General features: G+C 36.4%; 2 protein-coding genes across 6 annotated transcripts; one reads left to right on the top strand and one right to left on the bottom strand.

Annotated features, from left to right (window-relative positions):
- Positions 1-227: 227 nt before the first annotated feature.
- On the bottom strand, positions 228-6066 carry LOC129795842 (histone-lysine N-methyltransferase EHMT2). Its single transcript, XM_055837352.1, has 5 exons — positions 3332-6066; positions 1344-1482; positions 773-982; positions 519-682; positions 228-445 (listed from the first exon to the last, which is right to left on the bottom strand). The coding sequence occupies exons 1-5, from the start codon at positions 5890-5892 to the stop codon at positions 319-321; spliced, it is 3201 nt and encodes a 1066-aa protein (XP_055693327.1). The 5' UTR covers positions 5893-6066; the 3' UTR covers positions 228-318.
- A 550-nt stretch (positions 6067-6616) lies between these two features.
- On the top strand, positions 6617-14064 carry LOC129795875 (fasciculation and elongation protein zeta-2). 5 transcript variants are annotated; one of them, XR_008751161.1, is made up of 5 exons: positions 6617-7539; positions 7728-8311; positions 8393-8482; positions 11758-11907; positions 13098-14064. XR_008751161.1 is itself a non-coding variant. In XM_055837398.1 (4 exons), the coding sequence occupies exons 1-4, from the start codon at positions 7136-7138 to the stop codon at positions 11838-11840; spliced, it is 1161 nt and encodes a 386-aa protein (XP_055693373.1). In that variant the 5' UTR covers positions 6617-7135; the 3' UTR covers positions 11841-14064. The 5 variants fall into 5 exon arrangements, 3 of the variants coding, with proteins under 3 accessions (XP_055693373.1, XP_055693371.1, XP_055693372.1); XM_055837398.1 differs by having other exon boundaries at positions 11758-14064; XR_008751160.1 differs by having other exon boundaries at positions 6838-7539; positions 7728-8482.
- The last annotated feature ends 552 nt before the right edge of the window (positions 14065-14616 follow it).

Raw genomic sequence — 14616 nt, 5'->3', positions numbered from 1 at the left:
AATGAGAAAATAATTATTTTTTCAATTAAAACATTGAATAACTCCCTCTAAAGTTTCTTTAATTAATTATTATTGAATTTACTAAATGATATACGAAAAAAAAGGAAGACCTAACACTTTTCTTAGTTCCAATGGAAGAATTTTATAGAGAAAGAAAATGAAAAAATAGAAATTCTTAGAATAAAAATGTAAGAGTAATTTTTTTTTAGAATTAAAAGACTAAAAAATACATAAAACTTGCTTTATTTTCAGCTAAAAATGGTTCAATTTATTGATTTATTTTTTCTTTGTTTGGTTTTGTGGTTTTTTTTTTTGGCTTCAGTCAGTGTCCAATTGATCTAGATCTGGGGATGGGAGCTTCGTTCGGTACCGACACTCAGGGGTGTTGCAGTTGCAATTGAAGTATCTCTGCTTGACCTTCCAGAAGTTCTTGCCGTAGTCAAATCTATTTTGTCAAAAGGAAGAAGAATTAAATTGAAGAAAAAAAACCTTTTAAGATTTTCTTCTTTCAAACTCACGTCAATTCATCTTTTGCCGCAATATCTCGCGTGGAGAAGAAGGCAATTTTCGGGAATCTGAGGTCATGATGTTCAAAATAGACCCGAATTGGAACCATATTGGGATTGCAGGAGTGATTGAAGAAACGACTCACATTCCCAAAGAAATTAGCATCAATACAGTACTATAAAAAAAGTAATTTTCCTCTTAGTCAATAAATCAATGGAAAAAAAAGTCAATAAAAGAAGAATTTTTGCAATTAAATAAATTCTACCTCAGACAGATCAAAGCCAAAGAAGTAGCTGTCGTCGGGGCGACGATCAGCATCGGCATTGCTGAGCATCTCACCAATATATTCCGCTATGAATGTCCCTTTGGGGATCTCCTTGAGGCACCTAACACCCCATTCCTTCTTGTCACCAACACTGAATACTTCCATTGGAACTTTAATACCATTCTGGACGATGCGATTCTTGCAGACAAGCTGTGTGCCAAGAGACGCAGAAAAGGTGAGAAAAGTAATTTCTTGAAACGCCGTTTTTTCTTCTTCTTAAACTCCCATCAAGGTCTTAATGGCTCGGAACTAAGTCTTATGAAAAATGCAAAAAAAAAATCAAAGAATTCCTCTCCAATCAAAAATGTACCGCCTGTGTTGCAGCGGTTGCAGCACAGAATGCCACACATCGTGAAAACCCTTAAGGAATTCAAAGGCCATCACTTACTTTTCCCATCACATTAATTTGTGAGGAATTTCTAAATTAAATTAAATCACCTCAAAATGTGAATCGACATATTAGAAGGAAGTGCTGATGATGAATGATTAAAATGACAGAAATATAACTCACTCTGTTGCATCCGCACACGTCGTTGCATTCAAATATAATCGATGGTTCAGTGAAGCTGAAATCATCGCAAAGACGTCCCTCCAAAGTGTAGCAATTCTGACTAGATTTCCTTATGCACTTGCATAAACTCGTTGCGCAACTGCAAAAGAGATAAATGGCATTAGGGAAGTGATTGTCTGACGTTCATGGCGACCACAAGACGCTCTCCTTCACCACATGTAAGGGCAAACTTGCGCGAAGATTCACATCTTCTTTCATTTCTAAAAGAGACTTTTTTTTTTGAAAGTTGTTCAGAGAGCTTTCAAGTATTTTGCGCAAAAATGCAATTCATCCTGATGGAGGATGTGGCTGAGACTCTTGAGCTTTTGCAAAAAATAGATATTTTTTCTTGATTTTTTTTTAACCCCCTGAAGTCCACTCTGTACGCTTAAACAGGGCCCATTGCGGACCTACAAATTCTAGCAGTTTATTCATGGTATGAAACTACGTTAAAGCAATGTAAATTCCTTTAACCCTTTAAGAACAACTAGACACCTCAACTCACATGTAAAATCTTATAAGAAATAAAACTGCTAGAATTTGGTAGCCTGCAATGTATTGTGTTTAGACACTCAATATGTCTTCAGCAGATGAAGATGTGAAACTAGAACACAACTCCTCATGAAAAATTCCTAAATGAAAATAACTGCTAGAATTTTCTACTCTTCAAAGTATACAATATAATAAACTTGAATTAACATTGGATTATTTTCCATTAATTGATATTAATATTTTGGAATTAAGTAAATATTTAAAAAAAAAATCTTTATTTAAAAAATATATCAAAAGTGCTTTAAAATTGCAATTCATAATGCATTGAAATGGGATAAAATTGTACAAAATATATTTAAAGTTATTCATAAATAATACAACTGAATTTAAAATTGCACAAACTACACCAAATGCCAATAAAATTAGGATTTAATTGCTAGAAATACAAAGATATAAAAACAATAAAAAAAAAAGTAAGAAATTGTTAAAAATGCGACATGGGTGCAAGAAATATTATTGCAGAAAATTGCAGAAGTTGCAAGAAATAAAATAAAATGTAGTGAAATTAGGTGAAACTGCAATAATACTTTACGAAAAGATGCACACCACTTCACAATATTGAGTACTGACAAATTCTAGTAGTTTTTTTTCTTATAGCTTTTTACATGGAAGAACGGTCAATTGGAATTTCGAATTAAAAGCGTAACAAATTATCTTAAACATAAAAGTTAGTTGTTCTTTCATGTTTAAATCTATAGGACAAAAACTGCTAGAATTTACCGATGTCCTACACGTTAAAATTAACAATAATAACAAGAAGCGATAAAACATCGTAAAATTTACGAAATAAAATGAAAATATTCAATAATGCAACAAAATCAACAGATTGCAATAAAAACTGCATGAAAGGTAATTTAAAACTGCCCAAAAAGCGATTAAATATGATAAGAAAGAGATAAATGAGGAACATTTTTATAAAGGCACGAAAATTGGAATTAACTTATTACAGAATCGGTGTATTCTAGCAGTTTGTTATTCATTTGAATTTAAATTGCAGAACTGTTGGTTAGAGGTCTTCCAGGCATTCCATGATCTTTGAATGATTTATTGACTTTATTTATCGCGTAATTGGTAATTTCTAGCAGATTATTTTCGTTTTTCTCCTTCAAAGAATTTCGGTTCTAGTGATCCTCAAAGGGTCAAGTGCCTAGTGGCCCTCAACAGGTTAATTTGCTTGAAATACACGATCTCAAAAATTTTAATATTTTTATTTATTTTTTAATTAATTAATTTTAATAATTTTTAATCAATTCTCTGGTTAAATATATGGGTACGTCTTAAAGATTTATCTTTTGAAAATTTTGTAACGATTTCTTCTTCAAATGAATCTCTTTTTCTGAATTCCTCCTGCAATCTTCAATCCCTAAGAGAAATTCAAGTAATTTTATCTCACTTACTTGTCCCTGCAATCACACATCTCCATCCGGGCAAGACGAATGTCCATCTGGATTAGCTCCTCCACCATTACTGGCTTTGTGATGTACTTAAAAGCTGGCATTGGAACCTCCCACTCCGTATCCTCAGTACGTCTCTGTGGGTTCCTTCGTGTTATCTTCACCATTGCAATTGGCACGGCTTCCCGTCCATTTGATATATCCGAACACAATTCCTGGACAACGGGAATGGCATTCCGCTGCATTTGCATGTTAAACTGCATAATCCGTGCGCATTGACTCTTCGCATCGGGAATGCACGCAATGGCTGTTTCTTCCGTGAAATTCTTCACGTGCACATCAGACCCATTGGCAAGGAGCATGAGGCACATTTGGGTATTCAGCTGTCTGCATGCAATATGCAGTGGAGTGTCCCCATTGACATTCTGATGATTTAGATTGGCATTCGTGTGCAGGAGGGGCACAATGGCGGCAATTTTGTTCGATTGCGCTGCCCAATGGAGGGCTGTGTTGTTCTCAAAGTCACAAATTGTCACATCAGCACCGAGTCCAATGAGGTAGCTCTCAATGTTCACATGCCCGAGCTCTGCTGCCCACACCAGTGCTGTCCAATTTCCATGATCAACATCATTGAGGAATTCCATGAACTTCCCTCTGTCCACCTTCTTCTTGTAGTGCTCAAGGAGGATTTTTGTAGCACGGAAATTCCCAGTTTTAGCTGCTAAATGCAGTGCTGTCATCCCATCGGGACCCTTTTGGGTGACTTTTGCGCCATACTGTAGGAGGAGGAGCAGGATGTCTATCTTGCTGCCACTCACGGCACACATAAGAGCCGTTTGGAACTCCTTGTCGAGCATATCAATGAATTCGGGAGCTGCAAAACGACACAGGATGAGCTGGAGGACTTCCACAGTGCCGAAATAGGAGACATAGTGTAGGCAGGAGCCGTAGCCAAACTCCTGGCAGGGTGCTGTAAAGTCAAATCCTTTAACAATATATTCCGCCACACGATCAATGTCATCATTCTTAATAGCTGCCTGGAGATTCTTCGGACTGAGCCCATCCTGCGGGGAACCAGCTGGTGCTTGCTGTGATGCCCGGATGAGGGTATTCATGATATGCTGAGGAATTGTACGTCCTCCCTCGGTGGGTGTTTCCCCGGAAATCTGTCCATCTGCACTGAACAGAACTGCGGGAGTTTTGGTGCAACGCAAAAAAGTCTTTTGACTGGGATAGAAGACAATGCGATTGTCGCATTTCAGCTCAATCCTCACTTCAGCTGTCTCCGTGAGATCCCCACAGTGGAGGCACATCACCATCTCCCCGCGCTTCCCCTCATCCAGCACACAATCCCGATGGAAGAAGTGATTCCGTGGGCAGAGAAGTACCTGCCCGCGTGTGCAAAAAACTCCACATCCTGAGCAACAATTGTGACTAAGTAGGCGCTTCCGGTGACTATCGCAGAGTACCATAAAGCATGCCCTGGTGCTGGGTCGTCGGATGCACGTGCTCTCATCCACCTGATTGCAGCATCCCACGAATTCCGTCTCAAATTGATCAACTGCATTGCAAAAGAGTGCCTCCCCCTGCGCATGAGGGAAGAATCGTGTCTCCTCCTGACACAGGCACACCATTGTCCCCGCAGGAGCTTCAGGCGGGGCAATTTTCTCCTCCGGATCCATCCTTTCTGTCTCCGCATCTGCAACTTGTGTGATGGTCGTGAGGCCAAGTTGCTGCAAATGCTGCGTTTTGCGTGACATTTCTGCTTCCTGCACAACATCCTGCGGCTTCTCCGCCGTGGTGTCCCCCTCACACGTTGAAATGGGAGCCGTGGCGAGATTCTCACGTTCCCGCCAAAGAGCTTCGGTGACCTTAACCTTTGTATTGTGAATCTGAATTCCACGCCGAAGACGTTTATTGGCCAAAATCTTCTCAGTTGGCTTAACCCTTCGCGGTGGTCGTTGACTCAGAAGGGTTCCCTCTGTCCGGGAAACTTCCTGAGAACTCTCGGGGTTTTCCTGGGCCTTCTTCATCTTCTTGGGGGTGGATTTCTTTGGGGATTCAACGGATGGTTTCTCAGTTGATCGTCGTGATGTTCGACGTTCTACCTTGACGGAAGCGCCCTGAAATATCTGCACATTCTCCGGCTTCATGTCAATGAGATTGAGAGCACAATCCCCAGCAATGTAGTTCACATGAATGTTTGTTGTCTCCGCAATTGGTGGTTTCGGCTTCTCTTCCACCGGTGACTCCTCTGCTTGCGCCTTGCGACGGAGATTCCTCTCGAGACGACTTAACTTCATCCGTGCCGCCCTCCGGAGTTTCTTCAGTCCCGTCGTTGAATTGCTCAGAGGATTCCGGAAGACCTTAACAGACTGATAGGGCGATCCCTCCTCATTGCGCCCCACCCGCGACGACTTCTTCTTCGTCGAGGCGTACTGATTGTGATGGAGACTCCGCCACTTGAGTGTTCTATCCCGATTCAGGTCAATTTTAACATCATCCGTCTGATAGTTGAATGTTGATGACATTTCATTGAGGAGCGAATCAATGAATTCCGCCATTCCCAGCACTTCCGCAACAACCAATTTCCAACACAATTTACCAACAAAACACTCACAAGTGCCAGGAAGTTGCTAAATTCTCACCAAAAAGGCATTTTCAACCTGAAAATCTTCTTTTTTTTTGGCACACCACAAACAAACAATCTCGTGAAGTTTCTTCTACAGTGGGACCTCAATTTAAGGTATACTTGGTTAAACTACTCTCGCGCATTGAAAATAATGAGTGTGAAGAGTACATCCAAGTAGTCGTTGACTGGGCTTCTACTGTATAATTCGATGAGTACACTGTAAAAAACAGTTTCTTTCATTCTGACGTCTGTCGATTCTTGAATTTTAACGAACTTTTTTTTTGTTTTTCCAAAAATGCGATTTTTTAGTTTTTTTCCCAATTTTTTGGGCATAAAACGCATTTTTGGAGCTCCTGGGGCACTTACGGATACTCCCGTGCCCCCGGGGAGCCCCTCTGTGCGGAAATTGGGGCTGGCAGAAATTTTGACGGTTGGGGATTTTACACGCACTTTTTTTCCTGGAAATGGATTTTCGGGAACTTTTGAAATTATTGATGCCATTCGACGCGGTGTCGCTTCCTGGTCACAAAAAATTGATTTTCCCATGAAAATTTGTCAGAAAACGCGAGAAAATTGGGAAAAACTAAAAGTGTGAGGGAGAGTGTCCATGGACAATTCCATGGATTGTCGATGGATTAAAAATTGTTGTTGTTTTCTAGGGTGATGGCAAACTCCGAGAAATCAGTACTTTTCGTGACGCAGCGGCTCTTCCGATCAGATGAAGGGATTAATTTGCACAATTCCACTTGCAATCAAAAGTACATTTAATTAGCTTTCGATTAATCCCTAACTCATCATCCGGATTGATTTATTAATATAAAAATAGTTAAAGTGTTTCACGGGAATCGGTCGAGATTGAGCGAGATTCGAGAATTCCTCATACATTTTGTTCAACAAAAAGTGACTTCTTCACAGAAAAAGAGGTTATACCATCCCCTTGTTGTTTTCACATCGCGCGAGCTCCTCTCCCAATTTTTAATGCAATTTTAGCTAATTCCGCGTAGAGAGCAAAGCTGTATTGTTGGTGGTGATTAAATTCGCGTGAGTGTGGTTCATTTATTGTGGTGCGTTAGTGCGTGGAGAGAACCCCGGGCGTGGTATTCGCGGGCGGAACCCCCCCCCCGAAAAAAAAAAATACGGCGTAAGATTGCACTGTATTGATTTTTGTGTGTGCGATGCGGGACTTGACCAAGATGGCTGAATTGAAATTCGAGGCTCCCCTGGCCCAATTTGAGACAGACGAGTGGGGCCCACTCGACTATCAATCCACCAATATGGCCAACATACGCCCCCGTCCCACGAACCGTGACCTCGAGATGAATCTCAAGGAGAACGGGAATGTGCCATCGTCGGAGACAATCTGCGAGGAGGCGCCCACGGTGCCAGCGGAACCCGCCACCGTGGGGCTCATCCTCAAGGAGAACGACAACTTCAATGAGGCTTTCTCCGGGAGTCTCGAGGATCTAGTCAATACGTTCGATGAGAAAATTACAAAATGCTTCGGGAACTACGAGGAATCCGTCGCGAATCTCGCTCCAGTGCAAATCAGGAGTCAGGAGGACATCATGAATGAATGCCAGTAAGTGTCACATTATGCCCTTTACGCGCTGCCTTCTCCCCGCCCCCCACATAAATACCAAAAGAGTTAATGAGAAAATGCCAAAAGGCAAAATATTGATTTTTTAAAATTCACAAAAAAGGGGTTTGTCATTGAGAAAATTCCCTGCCTTAATGTTCCGCATAATTTACCCCCTTTTTTCCGCGCAGGATGTGGTGGACAATTACGGGAAATTTCGGGAATATCCTCCCAATTGACTGGAGTAAATCCTTCACGCGACAAATGCAAATTCCCACGCTGAACCTCAGCGAACGCTCCCAGGAGAAGAGCGAAAGTGAGATGAATGATTTGTGTTCAGAGGATGAGGCGGTGGCCAATGATTTGGACATGCATGCCCTCATTCTCAATGATATGGCCAGTGAGGTGGAGGAGCCCATTAAGACGGCTGAGGAGGTGATAAAGGAGATTGTTGACATTATGGATGAGGTGTCATCAATTGAGGATGAACCCCCCACGGATGGGGGGAGACTGGAGAAGACCAAAGAAATTTTCGGTGAAATCTTCTATGAGGACAAACTCAAAACCCTCACAATTTCGCAGCTCAATGATCTCTACATGGAGATGGAGGTGCTTTTCCGGGAATACTCAGAGACCCTCATTGCCGAGCTGGCGGCACGCGATGAGTTGGAATTTGAGAAGGAGCTCAAGAATTCCTTCATCTCACTCCTCTTGGCCGTACAGAATCGCCGTCGGCAGTATCATACGGAGAGGAAGCGCGATAAGAATCGACACGGTGAGTTTACGCTTCGAGATGAATTTTCTTGGCAAAAATTCTCACCCCCTTCTCGCATAAAATGCATTTCTTTCACTTCAGATCCCGAGCCCAAGTACCTCACAACGGTGATTCCATACCACATGGATGACGGACCGCCGCCGAATCATATTCTCCAGATTCTCATCAAGAGTAAGTTCACCATTGTCTTTCTTTCTTCTCACTCACCAATCTCAATCTCAATTCAGTCAATGGGTAATTGTGTCACACTGCGAGAACAAAGATTTTTATGTGTTAATTTGTATTGTTGCGCTGAACGATAAAATGTGGCTGAATAAATGAAAAAAAATGAAGTTCTTTGGGAAGAGTAGTAGGGGGCTTTTGGGATGTACCGCAACGTGAGGGCATTTTTTTAATAACAGTGTATCAATTCGTCTAACTTGATACTTTTAGGGAAATATTTCAAATGGGATATTCTTTACAAGAATTAAAAAGAAATTAATGATTCTTATTAGATTTATTGACAATTTTTCAAGGGAAGTTTTGCAAAAAAAGCAACATTTTTGAAAAGATTTAATAAAATTTGTTACAATTTTAACACAATTTTATCAACATTCAGCTGCATTAGTCAGATAAAATGTTTGGGTGCTTAGACACTCCCTAAAAATTAAGGAGATTCAGAATTTTTTGGCTTGACCTTGTTTTTTTAAAGTTTGACATCGTTTGATATTTTTTTCCAACTTTGACGTTTCTTGAATAGCTAGTTTAATTTTTTTTTTGCTAGTTTGATAAATTTTTCAACCATTTTTTTTTTAAATATTTTAACCTGGAAAAATGTTCTCTAAATTACCTGTATCAATTTTATGGTGTTAATCAAACATTTCTAATGCTAAAAGGTATTTTATGGTAAAAAAGATATCAATTAAAGAGAGAAAAAACATTATTTTAACACTAAAGTATTATGCAGAGAAAAATAAATAAAATTAGCAGTCACTGCGTGGATTTGAACTCACAGCTTCTCAATTCAAACCATTCAATTTAACCCACTGCACTAATTTTTATCCCATAGAATCTTACGTAGAGTTTATTTTTTTCTTGTAGCCCTCGAAATTTTGTCGGCACACACTCCTTTTGTTGTGCCTGATTGCGTGGGAGACTTCCAAAAAAATCCCATAAGAGAAAATTAACTCAACTGAGACGATAATCCAAGATTTTCTCTGCAGCTGTATTAGCTCAGTGTCAATGTTTACATAATCAAATATTTGTCCTCCGTGGTGTAATTCACTTACATTTACATACATGCCTAATTAATGCATCACGTTAATGTAAAAAAAAAAGACTTGGAGGTATGTAAATGTTTTTCTATGCAGCATTAAGTAATAATTGCCAACATAAAGAAATTTATTGACACGCGCTCTCGAGCAATTTGAAAGTGATTTTTATTTTCTTCTCCCTACATATCTCTCGGCTCAATGTTTGACTCAACAAATTTTATTGATTTACAAGCCACAAACGATGGGTGAGATAGTTAAACAGCAATAAAGCCAATTTTCAAACTGTCCTGCTGACACAATTAAATACAGAGCGAACACCATCAGAGAGCAAACTTAATCTCTAAATTACTCAACTAATCATCAAAAATTAATCAATTGCGCGCGCGTCTTTTTTTCTTCATAAATGTATTGCAAATGTTTCATTAGAAAGTGCTTTGAATGAAACCTTTTGCAGCAAAATGCAATTTCCCTGCATGCAAAAAAATTGCAACACTGTGCAGTTGGAAAGAAAAAAAAAAGAGCCTTCATTTGTGGGCTCTCACTTGCATTTAACAAGTGTTTTGCTGAAAGTGGAACACGCTGAAAAATTTATTAATTACTGCAGCGCAACAAGAAGATCTCGTGCCGGAAGTGGGTACTTTAGGTGAATTTGCATAGCATTGCTACAATATTTATATTAGCTCTTCCACCCACAATTTCATGGGAAATATATTTTAGGGGAGAAATCCGAAGAACCCGCAAGCAATGCAGATCGAAAACATGTAAAAATAGATGTTTTTGTTTTCACTATAAATTCATTAAGATTTGACAATAATGATCGAAAGAACAGAGAATTAAAAAAAAATGACTCTTAGAGTTTTTAAATCTTTGGAATATATTTCAATTTTAATAAGAATTCTTTAGATTGGCAGATCTAGAACACGCCCCTGCGTTGTAGTACACCGCGAAAGCCCACTAATACTTCCACGAGATGTTTTGAAGCGCTTATTTTAAAAACATTGAAAATGGATTAAAAAACAGTTTGACATTTTTTTAAATGTTTGATTTTTTTTCTAACGTTTAAGATAAATATTTGACTTTTGGGAATTAGGTTACTACATTTAACATTTCTTCTTTTAAACTTTGACGTATCTTTTCTAACAATTCATATTTTTTTTAATTTGACGTTGCGTTTTTTAAAGTTTGACATTTCTTTAATAACCAAAGCTTAGGAATAATGTCAAAGTTGAGAGAAAAAAACTCGAATACTTTGAAAACAAATATCATGCGTCTGAATTTTCCTTAAACGTTTGTAGTAAACGTCAAACATTAGAATGAACGTCAGAGTTTTCAATAGACGTCAAAATTCAAAAGAGAAATGTCAGATGTTTTTTTTTTAGAAAATAAACGTTAAACGTTGGAATAAATGTCGAACGTTAGCAAATAAACTTCAAAATTAGAGAAAAAACGTCAAAAGTTAGAAAATAAATGTCAAACCTTAAAAGAGAAACGATAAAAGAATAACCCAAATAATATTGTCAAATATCTAACTAAATCAACAAAACGGGTAAAATAAATAGTTTAAAGATTCAAAAAGTCTGGCAGATATGAGTTTATACTGTTATCAATCCAGGAAATAGGTAACATCAAGGGGGTATAAATTCTAACTCCAATTCTCGTTATTCTTCAATATCTTTGCATTGATTTCCTCACAAAGTTCTCAAAAAGGGAAATTTACTTTTATGTACACAAAAAAACACAACTTGATGGCAATTTGGCATTGAAAAAGGGCAACAATGGAAGAAGAATTCTTTGTGTGCCATGGCGTGAAAAACTCCGCAGAGTGTGTAATTCTTTTTTTCTTTCATGTCTCGCGTGTTTCACAACAGTTAGACTATTGTACAGTACACACAACATACCACACCTCAAACGGGGCTTTTCACCGCGACTTCCCACAGCTATTTATTAGTTAAATTTGATGACGCAGTGGCGACAGGGCGGTGCATCCCTTTGTTCTCAGCAAGGACAGTGCAATGACCATGAAATACGTTGTTTTTGTAAATTAAGTTGGTGATTAGGTCAAGCACGTAGGGGGTTGAATGTTGTAGCAAATGTTGTGGGTTCAAATCTCGATGATTTTTCTTTGGAAATTTTTTTTGGGGATTTTTTTTCTTAATTTTTGCTTAGAGAAACTTTGCAATTTCTCCCTTTCAGTTCTCAAGGCAATAAATGAAGACAGCCCAACAGTTCCAACACTCCTCACAGACTACATACTAAAGGTACTCTGTCCAACATAGAGGAACACGTCAGAGTGCGTGAGGGGGCGGCTATTTGGTGTGAGACATTGTGAGGAAGTGGCATGAGGTAAGGAGTGAATCACAATTGTGCTATAATTAAGTTAAATATTCAAACGAAGAGAAGAAAATTGTTTAGAGTGCAAAGAAAATGAAAAGAAAAAGAGTTTAAGGCAGTGATGGGAAATTTTTGTACAATTTCTCATCAATATTTCTCATTCTCAAATCTTTTGCTCTAGTCACACCTCCGGTAAATTTAGCACAATCATCCGGATGGGGAATTTTAAAAGGAAAAAGGGTCAATTTGTGTTCCACAATTTAAAGAAAAATAAATCAGTCTGTGCTTATAGACAAATAAAAAAAAGCTTCCCAATTGACCCTTCTCAAGTGCTTATTTTACTGCCAGTTAATATACAATTTAATCAAATATAGTTTAAATTTTAGTCATAGAATTTGTTCTCAAATTGCTCTCTGCGGTGGAGCATAAAAATGTTAAATTTTGAGAATGAGAAAGATAAAAAGTCTTCAAAAGAAAAATTTTATTTGCACTCTAGGCTTGAAATAATAGCGAGGTGTGCTTCAAAATTGGCTTAAAATATCATAAAAACTTCTTCAAAAATAGAGAAAGAAGATAAACTGGCAAGAAGAGAGTTAAAGGGTGTTCCATGTTAAATGCGCAAAAACTTTTATAAATGAAAGTTGAAAAGAGTTGAGGGAATAAATTTCTTTTGAAGAAAATTCAAGAGTTTGAGGAGAAAATTGTTTAATTCGTTGAATTAATTTTTTATGAATTAATTCTCAGATTTTTCAAAATTTAGATCTTTTGATTCAGAAAAAGCCCATATTAGGGGAAAATAATGAAGTTAATGACATCTATTAATTTATAAAGTTCCTAAAGGTTTTTGGAGCTCTGCACAAAAAATTACTTTAAATATATTTTAAAATATTCTGATGATTTAAAACAATATTAATAAAAATTTTATGACATTACAATATTGATTGAATTGATTTAGAATTTGGGCTTAAGAGGCGTTTTAAAGATTTAGATTTTTTGTAGATTAGATTTTTTATATTCCTCAATATTTTATAATACCTAATTTATCTCTGATTTAGACATTTCTTCTCTAACTTTTCAATTCAAATTTTTTTAAATTCTAATTACCAAAAAAAGAATAAAAGAAATTCTTTCTTTCTCAATTTTTTCATCTAACGTGGAACACCCACTATTTTATATATAAATCTTCATTCTTCTGAGAAAAGCTAACAGAGATGGTTTAATTAAAAAAAAAACATGCTGTTCTACTTAGAAAAAAAAAGTAAAAAGAAAAAAAATCTTTTCCGAAAGAAAACTCTTCATCCTTTCATGTTGTAATCTCGATATTAATCACAGACAGAGGTGCAATGATATTAAAAAAAAATAATAATATTAAATGAAACTATTAATTCCTCTAGATGTGTAGCAATGTCACCCCATTATTCTTTCATGTATAAAAATTAAAATGTAATTGTATATTATATACAATCATAATTATTTAAATAAAAAAAAAACCTATGTACTGTACAAGCTTCGAAGCACTTTTACATAAACTAAAAGGAAGTTTATATAGAAAAAAAAAATAAATAAGAAAAGTAAAAGAAATGAACAAAATGTGAGACATTTACGTGATTCTAATGCAAACAAATAAAAACTATAAAATATAACATAAATAGACTTTTTTTTTTATTTTATTAAAGTAATCTCTTAATAAGAGCTTTGTAATTTTTATTTCTTTTTAATCCTATATTTATATATAAAGAAAAATCAACTCTATATTATATATAAGAGAGAAAGTTTTTATTATATTTCTATATTTTTTGATATTCTTTGTTGCAATTTTTTTTTTGTGAATAATTCTTCATTTTTTTGACTCTTGTTTTATCATTATTATATTTTTTATTTAAAAATTCATTTTTAAATTTATTAAAAATGCTTCATTTACTCATAAGAAAAGCTAAAAAAAAAAGAATGAAAAAGGAAAACAAGAGTCATTACTCGAAAATATGTGTAATTTCGTGTTTTAATCAATTTAGAAACAAAACAAGAAGAAGAAAAAAAAGAAAAGATGAAGTGAAAAAATAAATCAGTTGGATTTTATGTGAAAAGATGAAAAGAAGAAGAAGAGATGGGAATTTTCTGTAAAATTCTTGTATTTGTTGCAAGTAAAACGAATAAAAGCTTTGAAAGTAATTGCCATAGTAAGGAAAAAAAGCTAAAAGAATGTTTTTTAACTTTTACAAAAACTCGTGGTTGGATGATTTTTCTAACTTTCAACTGATTTTGCTGAAGCTTTCTTGGAAGTTGCATCGTTCACGGAATGTTGAGAAAAGTCTTTGAAAGTTCTGGAACTTCTAGCAAGATTCTAGAGGTTTTTGGTGAGTATTACATTGAGGTACAGCTGTTAAATTGTTTCTGGCGCATTTTTCAATGATTATTATCTAATTTAACTCACAGGCATCAGTTTTGTAGGAACAAAACTCTTTATAAATTTTCTAAGAACTGAAATATCTTAAAAACTCCTAATTAGGCCGAAAAAATAATTTTATAGCACTCTAGACACATAACCATAGGATTTGACATTTATCCTATAAAAAAATCATTAATTTTTGTTTTTTAATTTAACTTTATTTATTTAGAATTTCAACCGGAAGAGCATTTAAAGTTTTATGAATTTTCATCTGTGCAAAAGCCTACAAACCTGATAAGTTTTTAGAGAGAAAATTATGGACAGATCTTACAATT

This window comes from Lutzomyia longipalpis, chromosome 4 (genome assembly GCF_024334085.1).
Source record: "Lutzomyia longipalpis isolate SR_M1_2022 chromosome 4, ASM2433408v1".
NCBI classification, from domain to species: Eukaryota; Metazoa; Arthropoda; class Insecta; order Diptera; family Psychodidae; genus Lutzomyia; species Lutzomyia longipalpis.
The sequence above is the reverse complement of the archived record's forward strand: the minus strand, read 5'-3'. Positions and strand labels throughout refer to the sequence as shown.

Excerpts from the sequence above, each read along its gene's own strand:
- LOC129795842 (XM_055837352.1), bottom strand. The coding sequence starts at position 5,892 with ATGGCGGAATTCATTGATTCGCTCCTCAATGAAATGTCATCAACATTC. Across the intron at positions 1,483-3,331 it reads ATGTGTGATTGCAGGGACAA|TTGCGCAACGAGTTTATGCA; the intron begins GTAAGTGAGATA and ends TCTCTTTTGCAG. Across the intron at positions 446-518 it reads GCGGCAAAAGATGAATTGAC|ATTTGACTACGGCAAGAACT; the intron begins GTGAGTTTGAAA and ends TTGACAAAATAG.
- LOC129795875 (XM_055837396.1), top strand. The coding sequence starts at position 7,136 with ATGCGGGACTTGACCAAGATGGCTGAATTGAAATTCGAGGCTCCCCTG. Across the intron at positions 7,540-7,727 it reads GACATCATGAATGAATGCCA|GATGTGGTGGACAATTACGG; the intron begins GTAAGTGTCACA and ends TTTTCCGCGCAG.